The sequence below is a fragment of the Ylistrum balloti genome, unplaced genomic scaffold (assembly GCF_031769215.1).
Source record: "Ylistrum balloti isolate Yb309-2 unplaced genomic scaffold, AGI_CSIRO_Ybal_v1 Utg369560, whole genome shotgun sequence".
In the NCBI taxonomy this organism is placed as follows: domain Eukaryota; kingdom Metazoa; phylum Mollusca; class Bivalvia; order Pectinida; family Pectinidae; genus Ylistrum; species Ylistrum balloti.
Window position 1 is genome coordinate 51,934 of NW_026781861.1, and position 27,450 is coordinate 79,383.

Below are 27,450 nucleotides of genomic sequence, written 5' to 3' on the forward strand. Positions count from 1 at the left end.
GTCTCTGTTTATATATGTGGTATGTACACAGTAGTTTGTACACTGTAGTTGATTGTCCGTGTTTATATATGTGGTATGTACACAGTAGTTTGTACACTGTAGTTGATTGTCCGTGTTTATATATGTGGTATGTACACAGTAGTTTGTACACTGTAGTTGATTGTCCCTGTTTATATATGTGGTATGTACAATGTAGTTTATTGACTCTGTTTATATATGTGGTATATACACTGTAGTTTATTGTCCGTGTTTATATATGTGGTATGTACACTGTAGTTTATTGTCATTGTATATATATGTGGTATGTACACTGTAGTTTATTGTCCGTGTTTATATATGTGGTATGTACACTGTAGTTTATTGTCCGTGTTTATATATGTGGTATGTACACTGTAGTTTATTGTCCGTGTTTATATATGTGGTATGTACACTGTAGTTTATTGTCCGTGTTTATATATGTGGTATGTACACAGTAGTTTGTACACTGTAGTTGATTGTCCGTGTTTATATATGTGGTATGTACACTGTAGTTGATTGTCTATGTTTATATATGTGGTATGTACACTGTAGTTGATTGTCTATGTTTATATATGTGGTATGTACACTGTTTGTATTTAATGGTGATATGATTTCAATTTGACGTTAGACTTCATCCTGTAGGGAAACAGATGAAGTTTGAATCACTGCTTGACATTCAATTATATATTTTGTCCACAACCTGGTATGTTCGGAGGTTGAAGCTTGATGTTTGGGTTCAATCTATGGCTTTACAGATTTTAGTTAAATTCCGGTCAAATGTTCAGGGTTTTTTTTCGCCAGAGTTTGTTCGTTTTTCTCTAGAGTTTTGGTGACTCCGACATTGATCATTGAACTATATGTTTGTAATTCTTAGGGAGGTGGTCGGGGAAGATTTGAGTTGACTATCAATTGCAGGTGTCTTCCACACGGTTTTTTTTTTTTACAATTTTGAGAGAGAGAGAGAGAGAGAGAGAGAGAGAGAGAGAGAGAGAGAGAGAGAGAGAGAGAGAGAGAGAGAGAGAGAGAGAGAGAGAGAGAGAGAGAGAGAGACAGAATATGAAAAGACAACGCAAATATGATTATAAAAAGTTATGTTTTTATTACAAACCAGTAAAATGATTCATGTTTCGTTCTGGTTAGCTATAGTCGTTTATCAGTGTTAGAAATTGATTAGAAAGCATACACTACACATCATCCATCTGCACCCTGGTCACGTTACCCAGGTCATATGATTTCTTTTCACGTCATGTGATTCATTACTAGTATTTAAGGTAGACAACAGTAACTATTATTTGCGTAGAAAACGTTTTTGCGGAATCTTAATAATTTTGTTTTGTCATTATCTTTTAAGAATTAATTATAGCTGATATGATTCGCATGCTATTGATTTTAACTATAAAACTACTGAACTAGGAATGTTTGGTTGTAAGTATTCATACATCTCTTACAATGAGCAATACTTAAAATAGGGCCAAGCTGTTCAAATAATATTTAACAGAACACTGAAATATCAAAACGATGGCTGACGTTTTTTTTTTAATTACATTTGTAAAGGAGCCATGATTTATTCTATCTTAACAGATGATTCTTTCAATACAGATATGACGTCATCAAACCTGCACATATCCTTGTATTTCATCGATCAATGTATTTTTTTAAAAACGGAAATGACATTATAATTCCAATTTGCAATTATTTTCATGCAGATATATTTTTGAGCGTCACATTGATAAATTTATTATCCGAAAAGTGATTTCTATTTGAATTTATTTGTTTGTTTATTTTGTGTGTGTTTTTATTGTCTCGGCGTTAACATCTATTTGGACAAATGGGCCCTTTTTGATTTATATGAAATCTAATACCGCGTGGAAATCATTTGGGGGTGCCGATGATATACCTATATCTACAGTGTAATTAATATCAGTACTAGTAAGAGTATTAAATATTATATATATATCTATATATTATATAAGTAAAACATACTCTCAACATATATATTTGAAGTGGATTTGCAATCTTACAAAATCCTATAGTACACCGCTTGTATAAACACATGTCAATATACACATCACCGGAAGTGACATGACGTCATTTCCGGTTAAATAGTAAAGTAATATTTAGTATTTATATATTTCATGGAATTCACATTATCTATCATACGTAATATGTGCTAAAATATAATGAAAAAATGATATTTTGATTGGTATTATACTGGCAAAACAAAACATTGCATATTTAAAAAATCACATCCACATACGAACAACAGCACGAGCGAGTGTCCAAATAAGTCTATAGTGGATTTCGTACACAAGTTAAAAATATCACATCTTCTTAGATATTTCAAGCAATTAATTCGAAATTGGTTTGAAAAATTGATATTTCAATTATAAAAACAGATCCAGTTTAACGCATTATTTGTATACAAAAAGAAAACGTTCACTTTAGTTTTAACATCCAATTAGTATAGTCATCTGATAGTCAACTTTTTGTTTCTTAGAAAACCTGATTGAATAGCAACATTTTAACTATGGTTCAAGTCTGTAAAGGACAATTTTATAACGAACTAAGAACGACAACTCAGCTAACGTAGCACCGGATTATACTAGCAAACAGTATGTACTTTGGAAACATTAATTACTCTCTGTCACATTCCATTCATGATCAATCAAGCGATACTATAAAACCAATATAACATTGTCATTTATCTACACGTATAACCGTGATTTAACAGATCAGGTTAGACAGATCACATTTAACAGATCAAATGTGACAGATCAAATTTGACAGATCAGTGTAACAGATCAGATTTGACAGATCAGTTTAACAGATCAGACGCAATCATTTACCACTGTAGCCGTTGTTGCTACATGAACTGTCCAGAATATCAGACTTAATATCATGTAGCACGTTGTAGTTTGACACCTTGAAGACATCTTCTGGTGTAGAAGCAATCTGGGCTATCTCACTATAATCTGTTAGCCCTATTCCGATGGTCAGTACACGTGCGCCTGTGCCCTTTAGCTCTTCAGCAGCCGGGATGGTATCATGAGAGTTAACATTTGACTGGCCATCCGTGATTAGAATAACGATATCGTCGGCGTCTCGTCTAGCTCCATAGGCATTCGTCAGGATCTCCAATGCCGTTCGGAGGCCACCGGCGGTATTCGTAGATCCCGGATAATACCGAGTCCCCCCGACGGAGTTTCCTATTGTTGCAGCATCTTTATATCTACCAAGACTGAAGATAAGACGGACATCAGTGCTATAAACGATCATACCGAAGCGGTTGTTGAATGAAGCACCAGCCAGTTCCTCTACCAAGGCCTTGACGAAGTCCAACATGGTCTGATAGTTTGCTTTTCCGACACTTGATGACGAGTCCAGAACAAACACCACATCCTTCTTCGTGATGCATTCTGAAATAGGTAATGATATATAAGTAAATATTACAGAAGATAAGTCAAATGTCAAAAAATAATTACTAGAGATCCCAGAGGGATCTTGGCGCACATCGTAGTTTGATCTTTACTGGCTCTTTAAAAGTTGAATCAATCTTTCTCATCCTTTCTGTCCTCCTCTTACTTATATGAAAATATAAAATACCTTTTAAGAAACAGCGAAAATCTCTGACTGTCAAACCTGAGATGGTAGCGTTTCAGCCATTTTTGTTTTTCTAATCAGTTCCATAATAAAAAAAATAAACTAAAAGGGATCAAGAAGAATATGCATATGAAATTTAAGACAGATCCCTCCAGTTCTTCTCAGGAAATAGTGATAACAATATTTCATTGTCAAAATCCAATATGGCCACCTTTTAGCCATTTTGTTTTGCTAATCAATCTCAAATTAAAGGGGCAAAACCTGGGACCTAGGAAAACCTATAAATGAATCTGAAAACGATCCATCTATTACTTTATAACATAGCGACAACAAACTGTCGTCAAAATCCAATCAGCCAACTTGTTATCGGCCCTAGGATTAAACGGGCATAACGAAGGATCAAGGGGAACCTACACATTTGAGAAAGATCCGACTACTTAAGAAATAGTGATAACAAACGTTCATCGTCAAAATACAATATGACCACCTGTCAGCCATTTTCTTTTTCTGATCAGTCTAAAATTCAAACGGACACATTTAGGGGGCCAAGAGGAATCGACGTATTGGATTTGAATCATTTGATCTATTCGCCGCTTCTCAAAAAATTGCAATAGCAAATACGGACGAACGTCAGACCAAGAACGTAGGGCAATCTGAATGGTCAAATACGGACGGACGTCAGACCAAGAACGTAGGGCAATCTGAATGGTCAAATACGGACGAACGTCAGACCAAGAACGTAAGGCAATCTGAATGGTCAAATACGGACGAACGTCAGACCAAGAACGTAGGGCAATCTGAATGGTCAAATACGGACGAACGTCAGACCAAGAACGTAGGGCAATCTGAATGGTCAAATACGGACGAACGTCAGACCAAGAACGTAGGGCAATCTGAATGGTCAAATACGGACGAACGTCAGACCAAGAACGTCGGGCAATCTGAATGGTCAAATACGGACGAACGTCAGACCAAGAACGTAGGGCAATCTGAATGGTCAAATACGGACGAACGTCAGACCAAGAACGTAGGGCAATCTGAATGGTCAAATACGGACGAACGTCAGACCAAGAACGTAGGGCAATCTGAATGGTCAAATACGGACGAACGTCAGACCAAGAACGTAGGGCAATCTGAATGGTCAAATACGGACGAACGTCAGACCAAGAACGTAGGGCAATCTGAATGGTCAAATACGGACGAACGTCAGACCAAGAACGTAGGGCAATCTGAATGGTCAAATTAAAGGACAAGATATGGAAAACAAGTCAAATGCATTTAAATTTATAAATAACTGTCCTATCAAAATAAAAATATCTCACGATGCCAGAATGTTGAAAATCTAATTCATTTCTATCACTTTATTGAAATTTGGAACACCATATAAATATCGACGCGAAAATATGAATGTTTTGAATTAATGCAAAAACATTATTTTTCATAAGGGTTTTATTTTCGTTGAACTCGTAGCCACTCTTGATAGGCGGATTTATATGTCTACGGAATGTTACATGTATTATAACACTAACGGATGTTTCGATTTATCAAAGAAATCAAATGTCAACAAAATTGTATATATTTTAAAACCATAAAGTTTGATCCCCACGAAAATAAGTTATTTTACAGTAAGTTTATCTGGTAAGAGATATATTTCTTGTACTTAATTAGACATCGAGTTACAGAAACTTACAGCACAACTAAAAAGTATACATGGTTTTTAATTACATCTTATTGTACTTACCCATCTCACAAGTCGGTCCGTTAAATCCACGAGGACATTTACAGGAAAATGAATTTACTCCTGGTACACACACTCCTCCATTTTTACATTTGTTGACGTTACACAATACGGATTCTGAAAAAAAGACGTTACATTAGACAAAAAGAACTCGTGACGTCACACAGCTCAGATTCTAAAAATAATACGTAACATTAGACGAAGAAACGTCACAAAGACAGATTCAGGAAATAATTAGACAAAATAAGGCAAAAATAAACCATTCGAAACGTCACAAAAACAGACTCTGTAGGCAACTCATGACGTCACACATACAGATTCTGTAAACTTCTCATGACGTCACACAGACGAATTCTGTAAGCAGCTCATTACGTCACACAGACAGATTCTGTAAATATCCCATGACGTCACACAGACGGATTCTGTAGGCAGCTCATTACGTCACACAGATCAATTAAATGTGTATTGGAAGAGAATATGATAATTATATCATTATTATTAATCTCTAACGGAACGTTTTTTGATTAAAAACTTTTAAACAGATTGAAATGTTATTTTCATGGCGATAATACATAAATAAATAAATAAATCAATTTCATCATTGTTAATATATAACGTAAAGCGCTTTAGTTAACAACTGTTTAACATAATTAAAATTTTTCTCTCTAGGCGATAGGAAAGTCAACTAAAAAAAGATACCCAAACGAGAACATTGTTTGATTTTCACAAAAGTTTGAAGCTAGATTGATCTTACGGGTCTCTATCATTCGCTGTGATTTCAGCTTTTTAGTTGTAGTTAATGTTCTAAATCATTGGAAATAGCAATAAAAAATAATGATAAATAAATAAATAATAAAAAAAAAACCAGTGAGAATAACTGTCTTAAGATAAGTTAAACCGAGACTGTGTTATTAATACATACCTGACACACAGGTTGCCCGGACGAACGTCTGAGAGAAGTTAGCTAAACTAACAAAATCGTTGAAGACGAAAGTATTAGAGTCTGCGGGCTCGGATGCCATAGCTCTGAGTTCGTACTGGTCAAAGCTCCCGATACCCACACTAAAGACATGCGCACCAGCGTCCTTCAATTTCTTTGCTTCCGGTAGAGTCTTCTCCTGATTCACATTAGAAATGCTGTCTGTAACCACGACAACTGTAACACAAAAATATTTTTTTAGGAATTCTGCTCAATTCGAAGCGACCATCTCTAAAATATGCTTATCATGAAGACGCTTTTCAATGAACCCTTTGTTTTAATATCACTACAAAGGTTAGTCTCGCTTCGCCAAGATGCGGAAAAGAAATAAGATAATTTCAATGTGGACTCATCTGGCTTAAGAGTGAAAAAGAGAAACGGAAATTTATTGAAATAGGTGGAAATCACTGTTTCAAAGACATTTACTAATTTAAATATTGACTATCTGTACTAAATGGCAAAAGAAACAAATACGGCCCGACAAAATATAGTAGGTTTATATGCGGAGCATGCAGGCATTCTCCAGCCGCTTGTCACAGGAGAACTTTTCCGTGATGCTAGGGGTCTAAATGTTAAATTCTTAATCAGTCAAAATAAATATACAGATATCGATTGTTAACAATAAATTATTATAAACTGATTAACAAACCATAATTTCTGACGTTTGGTCGATCTCCTCGCTTTTCCGTCAATATACGAGTTCTAGCCATACGGAGACCTGCCGCAGTGTTTGTGTTTCCATACTCATAACCCAGAGCTGCGATAGCGTTGCTAATATCCTCTTTACTATTGTACTGGTCCATGTAGAATCCCATGTAGCTTTTTGAACTGTAGGAAACCGCGCCAACTCGCGCGACGTCATATCCAATCGCCAGCTCGTCGATCACCTTAGTGACGAAATGCTTCACTCGCCGGAAGTTCTGTGCACCAACACTTCCGGATGCATCAAGGACGAAAGCGATGTCTGCCTTCGCTGGACAAGCTGTAACGAGTAATAAGCGCATATGATATAACGAGAACGTGAGACAGCAGAAAATATTTTTTAAAGGGAAGTGGAATGTTCATACAGTCAGATTCTTAAGAGATTTCAAATATTAAAAAAGAACTTTCGAAGTATGATAACCCATTGATATAATAATATGTATCTATTATTCGTTCTGGTTTCATAACAGTACTCAAGTGAATTGTGGTTTGACTATCATGATTATCCCCATTACATTTGAATAATCATAACAGTAACTTACATATGTCACAGTGTTTGCCGGCATACCCTCTTGGGCATTTACAATAGTATTCTCCATGGGCGCTTACGCATTCACCTCGGTGCTGACATGGGTTGTCGGAACAAGGATCGTTTTCTAGAATGAAAAGTTATGTTTTATTTCAGATATGGAATATGTTTATTGAAATCGTATCATGAGATAAACAAAAAACATTCCGTATACCAATAAAAATGTCCTAAATCAGATTTCCTTCCCTAACTCTAACCCGTGGAGACTTCCCGTCAACTTTAAAAGAAATCTCTATATGTCCCCCGCTGTCCGCCTCTGGAGACTTCCCGTCAATTTAAAAAAAACCTATGTCCCCTGCTTTCCTCCTCTGGAGACTTCCGGTCAACTTAAAATCTCTGTGTCCCGCGCTTTCTTCCACTTCCTGTCAACTTTAACCTTTTCGAGTGCACGTTGCCCATGTTTATAGACAGTAAGTCAAACCCATCGTCGTTCAACAGAAGAAACCGTTTTGGGCGACATATTTACCAAAACCAACATATATATATTTATTTTCTGTATGATAATTTTGGTTCGAACGTCATCTGGCGCTACAGCCGGAGATTGAGGATGTACGAAAGGGGCACAGAATGTGATAAGCTGGCTTGGTGAATTTTCAAACTGAAATCTGTGGAGAGGATATTCACAGTAATTATCAGTGGTCTTTCTCATATAAATAGGAACTGAAATAAACGAGTTTATATCATTTGTGTCAGAAATCAAAAGATGGTTTACTCGGTGTCACAACATATAATATTATTGATTTAGTTTGACCGGTTGAGCACCATAAGGGTAAATGTTCATATCAACGCATCACTTCCGACAGAATCACGTGATCAATATGTCAATGAACCGTTTGAATTAATGCAATACACGTGGACAAGTCTATAAAGATGTTGAATATTTTTTTCTGTAATTCTTAACATGTATCTTACATGAACGTGTTCCATATATGCAATGATCCTTTCACCAAATAATATGCAGTCGAATCTCGTTATCTCGATGTCGGCGGTGCCATGGGTAAACTTCGAGTTATTCGATTATTTGATTTCAATAATATAGAATGTTTAGTAAAAACTTTGGTCGGGACAGACAAAATAGTTCGAATTATACAGGGTCGTCGAGTTATAATAGTTCGAAATAACAAAGTGATATGATAACTCATGATAAAAAACTTTGAATTGTGAAAAAAAAACCTTGCAAGAAATGTTTAATGACCTATCTATTGAAAAGCGAGATAACCGAATGTTTTAAGTCAACTGTTCCCCAAGACAATATGTTTTTGGTTAAAGTGCAGTGTATGGCGACTTTAAAATTCATAATCTCCTCGGACATGTTGGTTTTTGGCTTTTTCAATGGAATGCTTAACATTCTCTTATATTTACTCGCAATGAAGCATATTACAAGTCATAATTGTGATCCCAATTTATAGGGTATTTATAAATGTGACCCAGTTTATAGGGTATTTATAAATGTGACCCAGTTTATAGGGTATTTATGAATGTGACCCAGTTTATAGGGTATTTATAAATGTGACCCAGTTTATAGGGTATTTATAAATGTGACCCAGTTTATAGGGTATTTATAAATGTGACCCAGTTTATAGGGTATTTATAAATGTGACCCAGTTTATAGGGTATTTATAAATGTGACCCAGTTTATAGGGTATTTATAAATGTGACCCAGTTTATAGGGTATTTATAATGTGACCCAGTTTATAGGGTATTTATAAATGTGACCCAGTTTATAGGGTATTTATAAATGTGACCCAGTTTATAGGGTATTTATAAATGTGACCCAGTTTATAGGGTATTTATAAATGTGACCCAGTTTATAGGGTATTTATAAATGTGACCCAGTTTATAGGGTATTTATAAATGTGACCCAGTTTATAGGGTATTTATAAATGTGATCCCAGTTTATAGGGTATTTATAAATGTGACCCAGTTTATAGGGTATTTATAAATGTGACCCAGTTTATAGGGTATTTATAAATGTGACCCAGTTTATAGGGTATTTATAATGTGACCCAGTTTATAGGGTATTTATAAATGTGACCCAGTTTATAGGGTATTTATAAATGTGACCCAGTTTATAGGGTATTTATAAATGTGACCCAGTTTATAGGGTATTTATAAATGTGACCCAGTTTATAGGGTATTTATAAATGTGACCCAGTTTATAGGGTATTTATAAATGTGACCCAGTTTATAGGGTATTTATAAATGTGACCCAGTTTATAGGGTATTTATAAATGCAGCAAGCACCCAAAAAATGACGTCATTTCATTATGACATAATCCGATTTTTTCTATGAAAGGAGTCTGTGATCTAATTTTAATAGGTTGATATAGACAGAATTACTTTTTCACGGGGTGAAAACCTGAAGACATATGAAATATACGATTTGTTTTACATCTCTTAACCGAGAAGTTATGATAGATTAGCTGACGTAAATCGGATATCCAGTACATACCATTACACAAGAAACTCATCAACCTATCAGAAATGTCGGTGAGACCTTCAACACTGTCTGTCAGGTGTAGGAATTTGTTTGGCGGCATGGAGACAGCAGATTTCATAAAATCCTGATCAGAGGTACTCAGATCAATTCCTGACAACAAAAAATGAAATTACATATATCAACACAGAGGTTCTTGTACGTAAACTTATTTCAGTGTTTTATTAAGGTACGTTATGTTTTGCACGATTTTATCATTTCAAAATAAATATTCCGTAGACTTTCATTTATTTTTTCTTTTGATTACCGATTACCTTTTCCTTGAAATATGACCCAATTATTGTTGATAGATGATTATGATGTCAGACCCATTGTGACGTCATTTTTGCTTAGTTGTCATTGATTCATTAATTATTAAGCAGATGATAGAATATAAAGCTATTTCACATGGCCGCTACGTATATAAGTCTTAGAATGTCATCCGTGAGATAAAATAACCATATCAGTATGACTAAATGATTTTGACGTCATAATATAGCGCTGAAAATTCAGAGCCGATAACTTCTCGACGTTCTTTAATATTCTATTCCTCAAAATTTAAAAAGGTATCACTAGTAATGTCATTTAAACACAAGAATTGAAATGAAATCATTAAACTTCTTTCAAAACTTAATGTATTTTGATAGACACAAGTGAATTACGTTTACGTCCTTTTAGGATGTCAAGGGCCTAACCTTTGAAGCCTAGGAAACGATTGAAGAAAATCAGTTAAAATAGAGCTAATACGATAACGCCCTACTTCAATAAATGTAATATTTTATCTGATAATTTCCAAAGAACGTGAAGTTCAAGTGTAACAAATTTTACACTGCCTTAGAAACGGCGTGAAAGTTCACGTACCGATTCCCATTACTCTGACGCCTCTCATCTTGATCTTGTTGGCTTGCTTGATGACGTTGCTCTCGTCGCGCATGCTCTTTGTAATGAATACCACATATCTTGGGATACGTGTCCTGGAGTTAGGAAGTAGGCGCAAGTTCGCTTTTCTCAAAGCCTCAGCTGGATTAGGATCATATGCTCCCTTACTCCTGGTTAAGTAAACGTTGACGTAAAAAAGTTGAAGAATGAAAAAATAAAACACAAGGAAATGGTTTTATATGAAAATAAAGGTAGAATGAATGCGATGTGCAATAATCTAAATACGACATTAAGCTTTATCAAAACAAAATTCACTGATGCAATTATTGTAATGACGTCATAATGTCGTCATGACAGTCATTTATCGAAATCGCTTTGTTTTTATTTTCATGTAAATCTTTAGGCAGTGTCATTGCATCAATTTTGACTTTTAATTGAAAAAAGAATGTTAAGGCGTCGGTATTTTCTTTCTTACAGTTCCTCAAAACACAGGGCGGGTGGGGGGAGGGGCAATCAATTCCATGCCCGTTCTTTATGGCTATCAATTCCATGCCCGTTCTTTATGGTTATCAATTCCATGCCCGTTCTTTATGTCGGGTCAACAGAGAGACAAATTTGGATCTTTGTACAATACATATTTAAATGAAATTTAAGTCTATATATATTTAATTAAAAATAAAAATGCGGTTTTATTCATTTAAACACTTTACACTGTTGATTGGTTCATGGTTTGTAGAGACTATGCTATTTATAACTCCTTACACTAATAAAGAAAGTCCAGTTCAATGTCCTAACACGATTGTCAATAGGTCATTTTCCTCTTCACGGATAATACAGGTGTTCGAGCAAGACATTAGGATATAGGTTCACCTGCGTTCGCGCGCGTTCTCCATTTCCACCGACAGGAAGACCCCTAAACGGGCTTCTATTTGCGTCCACGATCCAAGTTATTATTGGCCGGTAAAATTTTTGCATAATTGTGTAAAAAAAGTACATATCTGTGAATGGAATATCTATATATAGATTTCATTATCATCGACTATCATTCAACACTATGTATGGTTATATACTTCCACAGGGTTTCAAACATTGACATTACCGCTGAATGGATAGCAGTGAAAGCGGAGATAAGATTTATAGTCATGAATGAGTGATTTTCAATTTGAATGAGAAATGAATCTGTTTGTGTTCTGTGACACGAGTCGCTCAGCTGTGTTTAACATCTCACAGAGGTCTTGTCCCATCTTCCATTCATGTTTAAATGATATACAAATTGTAATGGTGTTAGATTACAAACTTCGTGTCTTAGGTAAAATTTCAGGATGAACAGCTTACTCTGGTTTTTAATTTGGGTCACAGATTTATATGAAAACATATGACGATAATAACTGATTCTGCCCCTCGGTGTGGGGTCTGCCTCAGGATACAATATCAAGTTGGGAAACTTGTTTAAATCATTTTTAAAAATGCAGATTTTAAAAAGCGTCAATAATTAATTTCCTTGATTGTGAGCCATCACCAAAACTCTTAAAAAGAAGTATAATATTTACAACACTTTAAAACAAGTTATATCTTTTTTTTTTTAAATCTGTTACACTGTTTTAGGCCGGTCGGTATTGTGTACGGTTCAGGCCGGTCGGTAGTGTGTACGGTTCAGGCCGGTCGGTAGTGTGTACGGTTCAGGCTGGTCGGTAGTGGGTACGGTTCAGGCCGGTCGGTAGTGGGTACGGCTCAGGCTGGTCGGTAGTGGGTACGGTTCAGGCTGGTCGGTATTGTGTACGGTTCAGGCCGGTCGGTAGTGGGTACGGTTCAGGCTGGTCGGTAGTGGGTACGGTTCAGGCCGGTCGGTAGTGGGTACGGTTCAGGCCGGGCTGGACCTAACAATCACCATCGACCTTACGGTCAACACTACGGACCTTCAGGCTGGTCGGACCTTTCCATTGTGTATCGGCATCACCACCCCGACATAACCATCACCACCTGACCATCATCACCCCGATTTTACCATCACCACCCCGACCTCAGCATCACCACCCGACATAACCATCACCACCTGACCTTACTATCACCACCCCGACCTTACCATCACCACCCTGTCCTTACCATCACCACCTGACCTTACCATCACCACATTGACCTTACTGTCACCAACCGACCATACCATCACCACCCGATCTTACCATCACCACCCTGACATTACGGTCACCATTCGACCTTATCGTCAACAACCCGGCCTTACTATCACTATCCCGACCTTACTATCACCACCCCGACCTTACATCACCACCCCGACCTTACCAATACCACACGACCTTACAATCATCACCCTGAACTTACGGTCACCACTTGACATTATCGTCGACACTCCGGCCTTACGATCACCATCCCGACCTTACTATCACCACCTCCGTCTTTACCATCACCACCTCCGTCCTTACTATCACCATCCCGACCTTACCATCACTACCCCGACCTTACCATCACCACTCCGACTTTACCATCAACACTCGACCTTACTGTCACCACCCCGACCTTACCATCACTACCCCGACCTTACTGTCACCACCCCGACCTTACCATCACTACCCCGACCTTACCATCACCACCCCGACCTTACCATCACCACTGCGAACTTACCATCACCCCGACCTAACCATCACAGCCCGACCTAACCATCACCACCCCGTCCTTATCGGCAACACCCTGACGTTTCAGTTAACAACAAGACTTTACCGTTCAGGTTATAAGCTTAATCATGACGTGACCAATTATAGTACTTAACGTTACCGTTTAAAAGACTACGGCAGTTGACGCTATATATCAATACACTATTGATAACCATTGATTGATTGATTGGTTGATTGGTAGATATTGATGCATTGACATTATACTTTGTATAACGTAGAAAATTAGCAATAATAAAATCAACGAAATTAACTTAAATGTTCACAAAACAAAATTAACATAAGTATCGGAATATTGCGTACTGTTCATAATTAAATTAAATTGTATGTATTCCGTTAGACACGTAAATACTTCATTTGATAGGATACAACGTAAATTTTTAAAATTACTTCAGGCAAGACGCCGTGGACAGAGTCTATCTGAAACGTGAACATTTGACAAGAAATTAATAGTAATTACTTTAGACCAGACACCACAGACAGGATCGATTTCTTTTTGGACGTCCTACTTAATGTCAGTTTGACTCTGGAGTATTTGGCGAAACTGACAATGCCTGCTCTGAACTTGTGTCGTTTGAACTGCATCCTTTTGATGACGCTGCGCAGGAATCGTTTCACGCTGCGGAGTTCCTTCCGGCTGACGTAGCGGGATGTATCCACCACAAATACCACATCCGCTGCCGCATCACATCCTGTGTCAAAAGATCTCCCTTGTGAAATGACGAATTGTCTATATCTAGCTTGAAACATTTCTTAGAATTAAAATTTTAGAACAGAAATTTGCGACACGATGATGAGTAATCTGTATGGCTTGTTATGGAAATAGAATGTAATATTTACCATTCTTTTATTTTCTGTTTATTTTTGGTTTCAGGAATGTACTATCAGATTAAAAAAAATATATTATTTGTCAAATGACAAAAAAAAAAAAAAAAAAAAAGCACAAATATGTTCGTAGAATTGAAAAAAATCTCTAATTGTTCGGATGCCTGAATACCTACTTTTCTCGCAAGTGTCACCAGTATAGCCAGGAACACATTCACACACAAATCCGTTTCCATTTTCACGACACTGTCCTCCATTACTGCAAGGATTCACGTCACAATAGCTTTCATCTGGAACAGATAATTGGAAAAATTGTTAAGTATACTTCTTATTCTGTCTATATTTGGAAACTGAGAATCTCTGCATAGTCTCTACAAACCATGAACCAAGAGAAACCGTGCACCATTGTTACAATAGTTAAACTCTTAGAATTTGGCCATTAAAATTCGCCCTCTGCAGATAATGAAAATAAATTGGATGTAACAGGCCTGTAACGTATTAGCAATTTAGCCGGGGTATTGCGACATATGATAATGCGTATAAAAACCTATGAAAAGGCTGCCGCCCGCCGACTTAATCAAATCTGTATCTCCTAGATAACATGGACTACTGGCGAGTTCCTCGTACAAACCTCAATTTATAATGTGCAATTCCCCTATACTGTCCATAATTCATGATACGGCAACTGTCGGCTAAAACAGGTTCATTAAGTTCTGTGGTCGTGGGAAACACGTTATAAATTCAAATGGGATAAACAACTAGCATGCTATGTAAACTTTCCAATATGGGATGTCCGTACCCAACATCGATACGTGTACTTAGACGTATTGGAAAATTTTGATTAATTGATCATACGACGGCGTATCTTTTGCAAATCATTAATGAGTCACAGAGTCCTAAAATGGTTGAGGTCACCAACTTACCTCTTTTGTCAAAACACTAACATTGTTGATATCTTGTTCACCATAATAATATAATTAGCGAAAAAACTTATGATTCGTAAAAAAAAATTCAGACACTCTTACACCCATGGAGAACCGGTATGGTAATTCCCATTAACAAATGTATCGAACTTGTTTCTTTCTGGATGTTAAAGCACATTTATCTTTGAATTCATTTATATTATCCGCATATGCTTGCCTTCAAACACGGGTCTTAAGACCTGGTCCGCCAGTCCGTTACGTAATCCATCTGCACCGTTGATTTCAATTGTGTTTGAGCCTTGTACGTTGGCGATGTTTTCCACATCTGTCTTTACTCTTAAGTCGATTCCGATAGGGACGATCCTGATGCCGGAATTAATGGCTAATTCAGCTTCCTGCATTGTAGTGTCAGCATTTATCTCCACCGAGCCGTCTGTCAGTAGATACGCAATATTGCGCACATCCGGTCTGTCATTTCCGGTATTGAACATATTCACGCGCACTGTTTCGAAGGCAGACGCCATATTTGCTTGGCCTCTGGTATAATGTATAGCGTCAATAGCGCGGACAATTGTCTCCGTGTCCCTGTTAAAAGTTTAGTATCAAAGAACAAAAAATTGATGAAAAGGCATTTTTGTGTCAATGTTATGGTTTCCAGCTTAAGAAAAATCATCACGATGGAGTTTAAAATAAACCATTTATCTTTTTTGTTATCAAGTGACACGTTCCTAATTTCTATCTTATACAAAACAATACTTAAAAGAAAAGAACAAACACCTATTGGAGAAAGCTAGTCTGCCTATGCTTAATCAAAATAATGGAACATTTAACAGCTTTAGATCAAATTAATGCATATCATAAGTAAGATGTGTCATTGAATTAGAATGCTGCTGTTCAGAAAAATCGACCACTTGAATATTTTTACATTATGTTTACCTAAATGCTCCTATGTTAAATTGCACCATGGACGCTGAGCTGTACTTCATGACACCGACTTGGATGTCACATGACTCGATATTCATCTTACGCACGAGCTCTTCTGCATACGTTTTCATTCTCTGGAAAGTACTCTGTCCGATACTCGTGGATGAGTCCAGCATAAACACCACATCTGCGGACTGACCACAGGCTGAAACACAACAGAAACGGTGTTATAGTTATACTAATATATACTATATATATATATAGATATATATCATTTTTAGGTTATTAAGAAATAAGCCATTGAACGTTTTTCTAAGCTTGTTTTTTTGGGAGGTAGCTATTTTTGCGATTTTATTTCATTCTCGTGAAATCAGAGCCTTCGAAAAAAATAAGTCTTTATTGTGTACAACAGTGTAATTCTGAGTTTGTTTTGTTCACGAGAATATCTGGATGTAAGCTCAACAGCTTTGATAAACAAAGTCTCTAATATGAGCAATGTCTGGAACGACAATAAACATATTGCATCTCTGGAGTTAATGGTTTTATTTACACGTTTACACAATAGTATTTTATATGGCTCAACACATGATCAGAGAAACAATAACTTAAATTGATATCTGTTGTTGATGTCAGAACTTTGGGAACTCTCCTGTGTGAAATTTTGATTAAAACAAACAAGTTTGGACGATTGTATTACAAGATATCTATTGCTTATGTCAGAACTTTGGGAACTCTCCTGTGAGAACAATCTATTCCAACAAACAATTCTGAACAAGATATATGTTGTTTATGTCATACATATGAAGGTTTCAGATACATAGTTATACAAATGCGTTAGTATTATACAATTACTGATAGCATTATTTGCTGTGGAATGTTGTTTTAAAGTCAGTATCAAAATCTTCTTATTTGGCAAGCTAATCTGTGTAGTGTACCTGTCAATTGTTACATTATAGTTACACACGTGACATTGTAATGCTACATTATAATTACACGCGTGACATTATAATGTTACAATATAGTCACACACGTGATATTATAATGTTACATTATAATTACACACGTGACATTATAGTTACACACGTGACATCGGAATCGTATCGCGGTCATGTTTTCTAATCACGTTTTAGAGCATCGTACATGTAGGTTTAAATTCATTACAAGTTACTCTTCACGCCTTCTCTACTTAACGTATTCCTCAAGACAGAAATAGGAAATTTGTTCATATGAATTTTACTAGGAAAATGAGGAATTTGTAGGATCATTTTGATATAAAAAATATCGCATATCTAAACGATTTCTCTGTTTCTGGGTGAAACGTTTCATTGTATAGAGAGGATATTTGTATCAACTTTTAGGCGATTTTAACACATTTTGACAAAAATGAGTTTGAAAATTACATACTTATCCAATAACGCTTCATCTTAGTAAGTTAAAAATGAAAGTAGTCTACTTTAAGTTTATAGTTCGTTTGTAGAAGTAATTTAAATGCTCAACATATGTCTTTTACTTTAGATTTGTCTTATCTCTGGTTTGGTTCATGAGGAAAAAATCCCACGTGTTCTAATAGATTGTTGGAATGAATGACAACATCAACTCACAGGCACCTCCATTCAAATCCAACTGTTGTCTTCAGTCATAATTATTTAATTTCTAATTATCTATATGTATCGCTCTGTTACCGCTCTATTAGACACGTGCCTTTCTCTTTGAAATGATTACTATGGACATAAACACATTATACATGTGATATAGATTGGCATTTGCAGGAAAGATATTCTTTGATCAGCACTTGAGAAAGACATTGGCGTATCTTGTGAACGTATGTAGGAACAACACAACGTCTTAATATCTGCATCTGTCTTTCGGGTATTTACCGGCAACATTCTTATCTCTCCGTGGCAGGTGTGCCAAATCGACTTGTCAATCAGTCATACTTATTAATAATTACACAAGAGAAACGTTCGTCTACAAGTATTTTATGATATTGTTCTTTTCTTCTTTCTTTTCTAGCACTCCGACGATTTCAGTTTCGAAGTGAGTATTCTCAGCAATTCTGTTATTGATATGTGAATTGCTTTGATGTTAAAGAACATTTGTATTAGTTAAATCCTAATAATATTTGATAATTATTAATAGTAAAAAAAACAATAGATATTCAAATGAAGGAAACACGTGTAGGATTCCTGGGACAGTAATTTAGGCAGAAATCAAATTCCTCCTTGACAACACCGTGGTGGAGTGCCGGTAAAAACATTTAGAAAAATGACTGATGACTAAGGATTATGAAATACCGATGTGAAGTGCCGGAAAAATATTAGGAACATTCATTGAAGATTAAGAATTATGAAACACGGGGCTAGTGACCTGCCCTTCTAGATTTTACGGGGCTAGTGACCTGCCCTTCTAGGTTTTACGGGGCTAGTGACCTCCCCTTCTAGGTTTTACGGGATTAGTGACCTCCCCTTCTAGGTTTTACGGGGCTAGTGACCTCCCCGTGTTTTACTGGGCTAGTGACCTTCCCTTCTAGGTTTTACGGGGCTAGTGACCTTCCCTTCTAGGTTTTACGGGGCTAGTGACCTTCCCTTCTAGGTTTTACTGGGCTAGTGACCTTCCCTTCTAGGTTTTACGGGGCTAGTGACCTTCCCTTCTAGGTTTTACGGGGCTAGTGACCTTCCCTTCTAGGTTTTACGCTGCTAGTGACCTTCCCTTCTAGGTTTTACGGGGCTAGTGACCTGCCCTTCTAGGTTTGAGGTTTTACGGGGCTAGTGACCTCCCCTTCTAGATTTTACGGGGCTAGTGACCTCCCCTTCTAGGTTTTACGGGACTAGTGACCTCTCCTTCTAGGTTTTACGGGGCTAGTGACCTCCCCTTCTAGGTTTTACGGGGCTAGTGACCTCCCCTTCAACGTTTTACGGGACTAGTGACCTTCCCTTCTAGGTTTTACGGGGCTAGTGACCTCCCCTTCTAGATTTTACGGGGCTAGTGACCTGCCCTTCTAGGTTTTACGGGGCTAGTGACCTGCCCTTCTAGGTTTGAGGTTTTACGGGGCTAGTGACCTCCCCTTCTAGATTTTACGGGGCTAGTGACCTTCCCTTCTAGGTTTTACTGGGCTAGTGACCTGCCCTTCTAGGTTTTACGGGGCTAGTGACCTGCCCTTCTAGATTTTACGGGGCTAGTGACCTTCCCTTCTAGGTTTTACGGGGCTAGTGACCTCCCCTTCTAGGTTTGAGGTTTTATGGGGCTAGTGACCTCCCCTTCTAGATTTTACGGGGCTAGTGACCTCCCCTTCTAGGTTTTACGGGACTAGTGACCTCCCCTTCTATATTTTACGGGGCTAGTGACCTCCCCTTCTAGGTTTTACGGGGTTAGTGACCTTCCCTTCTAGGTTTTACGGGGCTAGTGACCTCCTCTTCTAGGTTTTACGGGTCTGATGACCTCCCCTTCTATGTTAAGACTTCTTTTTTGATCACTTTGAATACACCTAAATCGCTTCCCAGGTTTCAACATTTAGGCCCATAGCATCACTGATGAGTTCTGTGATGTAATGTGTAGTTTAGATTACTGATTTGGCCCTACTATATCTTTCTCTAAAGGACCACGTGGCATTTATAGCACCCCACTTCCCTGAAATAACACTTAAAGATTTCAAAAGGTCCATAGGGCCTGAATTATTATAGAATTTGCGACATTTACTGAGGGTATAAGGTAAAGTTCAGAAATGGCTCCATAACACGGCAAGGGTTCATCGCAAGGCTTCTTATAACCACTTATTTTGTTCATTGGAATCTATTTATCATTTTAAGCAAACATTATTTGTCAAATTTGGCATAAGAAAAAAGTTATCATCAATTAAATAAAGACAAATGGGATTTATTCTTGATTTTAAGAACAGAAATTGATCCTAAGAGGAGTGTTTCAAACTCTTTCGGCCAAAATTTTGTTTAAAAATCGTGACCGATAAGTTTGTCAATCAGCAGCTTAATTACGTGGAGTCAGAATCTCGAAAGTGACGTCATGTAATTGATATGATGTTGTGATATATTTCTTATCTTTGTTTTTGTTCTTCAAAATATGAAACAGAGATAAAGAAAGTTTAGAGATGACATTAATGAGATGATAAATTAAAACATCTTTGCAAGTAAAGTAAGAGGCCTGGAGAGCCCATATCAGTTCTTTAAGATACACCATTTTCATCGGCATCACCCACGTTTAACCACATGAATGATGCTATAATAACCTGGCGCAAGTGGATGGCTGATTTACAATCTAGATTCATTGAATTTACGACTGGCAGACTGGAGGATTTTAGGATTTGTCTAATGGCTATAATAGCCAAGGTAGTATAACATTGATGCAACATGTGCACACATGCCGGACGTTCTTTTCCCTGCAGGGCAAACACAGTAATATGCCTTGATAGGATCATCTGAATCAGTTGTTTCAAACTGGATCCAAACATAGTACTTTGTTTGTGACTGGTGGCGTGAATGAATCTGACCTCGAATGAGATCATCCGCATGCTGGTATACCCAGATCTCATAGTCACCTTCATTTGACTGGTGCTCAACAATATAACCTGGGGACAGTTTGATCTGGTAAATACCACATGCTAATGTTTCAAGGTACTCAAGATTCAACTGAGGAAAGGAAACATTTGATGCTTCTAGTTTTCGTCACACATTTGTGGCTATACGAGTCATGTTTGGGTCCTCCGCAACCTGCTTCACAAGAGCATTATCTCTTTGCAAAAGAGATACCATGCGAGTTGCAATTTATATGTCTCGCTGCTTACGCTGGGGATCTGAAACGTATATTGGCCCTCTGAAACCATTCAGGCTTGCGATTACTATACGTACAAGTTTCCCAATGATTATAATCAGATGATTTGAAGTGAGTGTATCTTTAAACAGTACCCATTTTTTCAATCTTCCATGGTAAGACTCCACAACCCAACGTACCTTGGTACAGCAACGATCATCGTTAGCTTGTTGAGAATCCAGTTGAGTCTTACCAGAGGGCAGGAAAGACGGCATTTTAGCAACATAGCCCAACTGGGCAAGGATATCAAGCACATCCCTGAAACCACGGTCTACAATCATATTGTCATTTTCACGTAACCATGATCTTAGAAGATCAAAATTATCCCATGATCATTTTTGTAATGCTTGCATCATTATTGCTGCCACAGTATGGTCCTGTTGTGTCTATCACGTATATATCAGGTAACACAACTGACATGAATTTTAGATAATTGGTTTTCTTTTGCCCCCCATAAGATGCCCTTTGAAACTCATGATGGCTGTTTTTGTTTAGATAAATATATGTTCTATCCAATATGAAATTTACGTTGGCACCATAGGATGTTTTTGCAAAAACTGTATGGTGGGATATGGCTTAATCACGAGAAAGATGTCCTGTTCCAAGATATTTTGGCACAAGTGTTGTGTTCAAAACATCAACTACGTTTTCCATGAAAGGTTAGTTTTTCATTTAACCCAGAAAAACTGAAGAACATCCAGTGAACTGGCAGAGAAAGTCAAAACTGAAAGATCGGAATTGCACAATTCATGAATTTTCTTCAACTGTTCTACGGTCCAACCAGTCGATACAGTCGGTATCTGATAGATTTGCGAACTGTAGATTTGGTGCAATTCCATCTTTGCCTATCTTGTGTATTATTTCAAATAAATCATTAATGACCTGGCCAGAAATACCTCCTAGTTTGGCTTGTAGAGGTTCTCGACTACTCAAAGATACCTCAGTATCCGGATGCAAGTAAGTGCCAGTAAGGTGTTGCGGGCAGATCCGGAGGGCACCATAGGCATTTTTCAATCAGCAAAATATGGCGGACAGACTTGGGTATAGAAACATATAAATCATTATACTGGAAACATGTGGAACATTTTCGATGTGAAGAGAAGCATACTTAATATCAGTGATATTAAGGAATGATGGCATTGGAAATATACTTGTGTAATTTTGCAAATTCGCATCAATTGCGTTATTCACTGAACAACTATTGGACTGCGTTTCCTGACTACTCTCCTCCTCCTCAGGATAGGGTCTTTTCATTAGATAGTGTGTGTAACATCTCTTACAAATATTACTGCAAACTTCTACAATCATCCCCATCTTTCAGGACATTTTTCAGCCAACGATTTTGTGGGGAATCTAGGCTCTTTGATGATTTTCTAGCCTTACTACAATCCTTAAATCGAATCTTGCAGCTTGGATTTATGCATACATCTCCCATACTTGCCACGAAATCAATGGAGAAATTCAAGAATTCAGTGGTTCAAATGTTACAAGTATTCAAATGCGATATATAGATAGCAAGGTGTTTGCCTGTAAACACAGAATCATATAATGACTATGACAGCCAACAATGACAAATTTTGGACTTAATTTAATTTTTACAGAGGTGTTTCTTCAAGGAGGCTTATCTGTATCATGTAATTACTGCCACTTTGATACTTATTTCTTAAAGCATTCATTTCCCACAATTAATTCAATGTTTAAGTTTTACAAACTCTTTTTACAGGATTTTTATCATCAAAAAATAAGTGTCCGGGAAAACATGTTATTTTGCTAATTCAGCATGGAGACTTTTGACAATTTGCTTAACATCATTAATCATTTTCCACAATTTTATGGATTTCAACTCAACAGTATAACCATTTTTATCCTGCAAATGCATGGGCTTCCGTAAACGGAATACAGCTGCTACATATATTTTTGCTGTATTCTGGCCGTACGTGCGTCGGAGCTACTTTCTGACTGAATATTTATACAGGGAATTGTATACATACCTTCAGATCTTTAATAAACCTTCAGTTTTAATGTCTTTCTTATGTTCTATTTTACTTTTGTAAAATAAAGAAAACAAAGGTTTTAGTAGAAAACATTGCAACTATATTTGGCACTGAGTACATTAAACCGCCAGACATGTAATTGTTATGTTCTCCGACCCTTTTTCACTTCAACAGCTGATCATATATTCATGCATGAAAATATGACAGTCAAAAGATGCAGTTTTTTTTCAAATACAGCTTACATTTCCAGACTCTGACCATGTATTACAAATAGTATTACCGGTTACAGTTTCTCTTTTGTATAACAACAAATTTATCAGATATATCTAATGAAATAAAGTCAAATGGAATGAGGTTCACACAAGTAAAAAGTGTGTTATGCTACTTAGCAGATGTTCATAACGAAATGTGTAACTTCACTGTGCATACTGAACATATTTTCTAAGAGACTTGATCTAAAGAACTGATACGGGCCCTCCAGGCCTCTTACTTTACTTGCAAAGATGTTTTTATCCAATGTCATCTCTAAACTTTCTTAATCTCTGTTTTATTTTGAAGAACATAAACAAAGATAAGAAATATATCACAACATCATATCAATTACATGGCGTCACATTCGAGATTCTGACTCCACGCAATTAAGCTGGTAATTGAGGGGGAGGGGGAGGTTAACTGTAAAACGAACGTCATAAACTGGCACCACATACATTACAGATCTATTGAAATATTTAGTTTCATTAATCCCGGCATCTCTTTTCTCGGAATAGAAATAAACATCTCGTTTCCGAACTAAATTAATCGGAGATGTTGGTAACAAACCTTTACCGAGAAACGTAGCGATCTAAAATAGGCAAGCTCCTCTATTGTGTTAACATGTCATGCTTCTGAAAGCATGAGATTGACTGAAATCGGTCGAGGGGAAAATGAAGCTTACAAGGGAGGCCCATTTTTGGAAGGTACATGTCGACATGTCTCGGGAACCATATTTTGCATAACCGCGCAAGGGATGTAAAAAAGACATTTATGAATTAGGAATTTTAATACAATTGATCATTGTGTAATTCTCAGCCATCTTTCTAGGACTCATCAGTGATGTCAATAATCTAATGCTTTATCAAATGAAATCTGTCGCAAATTATTGATGAATTCAAGATGGCAGAAGAATGTTATTAATCAATATGTAAAGTTACACAATGAATAAGGAAGAATTTGATGACGTCAGTGGAGCTGACTTAGAAGCACTTAACTTTTTTCCTTGTTGTCACCGTTATAGCGTTATAGTTCTAACAGTTGTCTCCGTGGTATTCCTAGTAAAGTACTTACAGTTCTGACAATTGTCTCCGTAAAATCCCTCCGTGCAAACACACATATAGCTACGAAGACCGTCAATACAGAATCCACCATTATGACAAGGGTTTTCCATACAAAGATTGATATCTGCCAAGAGAGAGAGAGACAATTGTAAACTACGAGATCTACATATAATGTATGTATATATCTATACATAATGTATGTTTGTACCTGTGTATAATGTATGTATATATCTATACATAATGTTTGTTTGTACATGTACATAATGTATGTACATACCTGTACACAATGTGTGTACCTGTACACAATGTATGTACATACCTGTACACAATGTATGTACCTGTACACAATGTATGTACACCCTGTACCTGTAAACAATGTATGTACATACCTGTACATAATGTATGTACATACCTGTACACAATGTATGTACCTGTACACAATGTATGTAAACACCTGTACATAATGTATTTACACACCTGTACATAATGTATGTACCTGTACACAATGTATGTACCTGTACACAATGTATGTACACACCTGTACACAATGTATTTACACACCTGTACATAATGTATGTACCTGTACACAATGTATGTACACACCTGTACACAATGTATTTACACACCTGTACATAATGTATGTACCTGTACACAATGTATATAATGTATGTATTTACCTGTATATAATGTATGTATTTACCTGTATATAATGTTTGTATGTACCTGTACATAATGGTGTGATAAGTTTGTCCTTCAGTAATTCAAGGGCATCGAAGTTCTCAACTCGGATCAAATTGTCTCTAACTGGATTAGAGGTAATTCCAAACAGTTCAGCCGAGCTGTCGGCGTATCCAACGGCAACAGTTATGATAGTTACTCCTGCGCGTTTCAGGGTCATAGCTTCCGGTATGGTTCTCATGTTGTTGATGTTTGATTCCCCGTCCGTGATGATGACGATAACATTCGGGACATCTACCAACAAAATAATATACTCATCAACTTCAACGTCATATTGTAGTAAACCACTAGGAAACTATATATGTGTTACTTCCATCTGAGCAAGTCAGTTGTTTGAAGGGCATCGCTTATATGTAATGTGAAACAAACAGAATTACACAAAAATTCTCAACGACACATATTGGTGAAGTATTCAAATGAACAGTAGGATGATGTGTGAGGAAATTGATACATGACTTGATATGACTTCGTGGTTAAGATGGAGGATGGGAAATAAATACATAAATAAAAATAAGTAAATAAATAAAAAGTAGCGATGCTTACATGTTTAAAATGCTACAATTATCAATTATTATTTCTTAATAAATTTTTTTGTTTGTTTTAAATTGAATTTGAAAATCTGTCGATGTAGCAGAAAATATACTTTATTTTCTTTTGAATGGTAAATTCTGAGTCATCTGAATTTACTCTATAGAGAGATGTGTGTATTTTGTTTGTAGGGAATCCAAACTACTGGATAGTGCGGATTGTCAGATATTACAACATACCCAGTCGGTCACCAAACTGTTGGACAAACATGTCCCGTCTGGCCATCAGAAAGGCATCGGCAGTGTTGGTACGTCCGTATATGTAAGCTGTTCGGGATATCGCTTTTTTTATTTCTTCCTTTGTATCATAGCTGTTGAGGTTGAATTCTCTGTTTGCTCGATCACTGAAGGTCATCAAGCCTATTCGGTAGTTTCCGCTGTTTACATCAAGTTCATTGACAGTGCTCCAAGTGAAGTTCAACATCCTATAGAAGTTGTCACGTCCAACGCTACCCGAGGTGTCCAGAATGAAGACGACATCAGCGGTTGAAGTGCATGCTATATAAACAGATGGAATTAGAGAAGTACCGAATGAAACATGATTAAAACAACAACAGAAATATCAAAAAGAAAAAAATCGTAGTTTAAACTAAAAATCAGTAAAACGACGGCAAACAATAAAAAATTTAAATGATTTACGACCTTGAATCTCTTGCAAAAAGTACAAGGAGAATGAGAGAAGGTGTTTCCGGGAGAGCAACCATGTTCTAATATAGCAATGACATCGGTCAGCTGACTGGATGTTATATATAAACAAACAAACTATCATTTATTTGTTTTAATTAAGCATCCGACCTTAAGACAAATAGGATCTTTCCATACTCTCAAAGTAGGAAATGATATTTTTCTATCCCTTTTTTCCCTTAAAAATTAAGAAGCAAATAAATATACATGTGACATTATAGCCATAGGTCATTTGCATTTGAGGCCCGGATGACAATTGGAAATAACGTCAATGACCCCATCTGACCCCGACACGTCATAGAAATGATGTCATAAACAATCATACAATCCCGAAATGTCACTTCCTGTGCTTGAAGGATGGCTTTCCTTCACCGGAAGTATTTCTATCGGATGGGTTAGAAATTTTAACAAGATGCCGCAAAGCGTGGCATTATCCACCGCGCATAGGTGTTGGTATGGAACCCAAATATGCTATATATAGCACTGTAATAATTTGAGACTTCACACACTTATGTATCAGTACTTTGCACGTGAAGGTCTATTACAGTGAAAGCACTAGTAGAAAATAATAAACTCACATCTCCTCAACTTCAACATTATAGATATATATATAGAGTTATAATTGAAAATATAGAATCAACACAACAAATGTGTTTCAGTAACGTTTTCAGGCATAACAGCTATCTTCAGGCAACAAAAGATTTACTATGTAAGAGATGTAAAACATGTAATAATAATGATAATGATCACAATCTGAGGGGCCAATGCCTTGAAGTTGTAGCTCAGAAAAAGCCTTCTTTTGAGGTTTTTAACTAAATTTTTGCAAAAACTGAAAAAAAATATAGTAAAAAATGAAATGTTGTTAATAGCAAAAGGTTCAACTATGGCACTAAGTTAATATGTGCAGAAAGTTTTGTGAAGTTGAGTGGAACAGTTTTGAAGATATAGCCTGGAAAAGCCTCTTTTTGTGTTACCT

The 27,450-nt window shown here is 36.7% G+C and overlaps 1 protein-coding gene across 1 annotated transcript in view; it reads right to left on the reverse strand.

The window, feature by feature from the left end:
* Window positions 1–1,094: 1,094 nt before the first annotated feature.
* LOC132544446 (uncharacterized) overlaps window positions 1,095–27,450 on the reverse strand; it is a 250,740-nt gene continuing 224,384 nt past the window's right edge. The window contains 14 exon segments of the mRNA XM_060208080.1: window positions 1,095–3,434; window positions 5,360–5,473; window positions 6,279–6,512; window positions 6,985–7,317; window positions 7,580–7,693; window positions 10,079–10,216; window positions 10,964–11,151; window positions 14,126–14,357; window positions 14,667–14,780; window positions 15,631–15,998; window positions 16,350–16,542; window positions 24,476–24,589; window positions 25,189–25,437; window positions 25,971–26,288. Of these exon segments, the coding sequence (XP_060064063.1) occupies window positions 2,857–3,434; window positions 5,360–5,473; window positions 6,279–6,512; window positions 6,985–7,317; window positions 7,580–7,693; window positions 10,079–10,216; window positions 10,964–11,151; window positions 14,126–14,357; window positions 14,667–14,780; window positions 15,631–15,998; window positions 16,350–16,542; window positions 24,476–24,589; window positions 25,189–25,437; window positions 25,971–26,288 (3,287 nt within the window). The 3' untranslated portion in view covers window positions 1,095–2,856.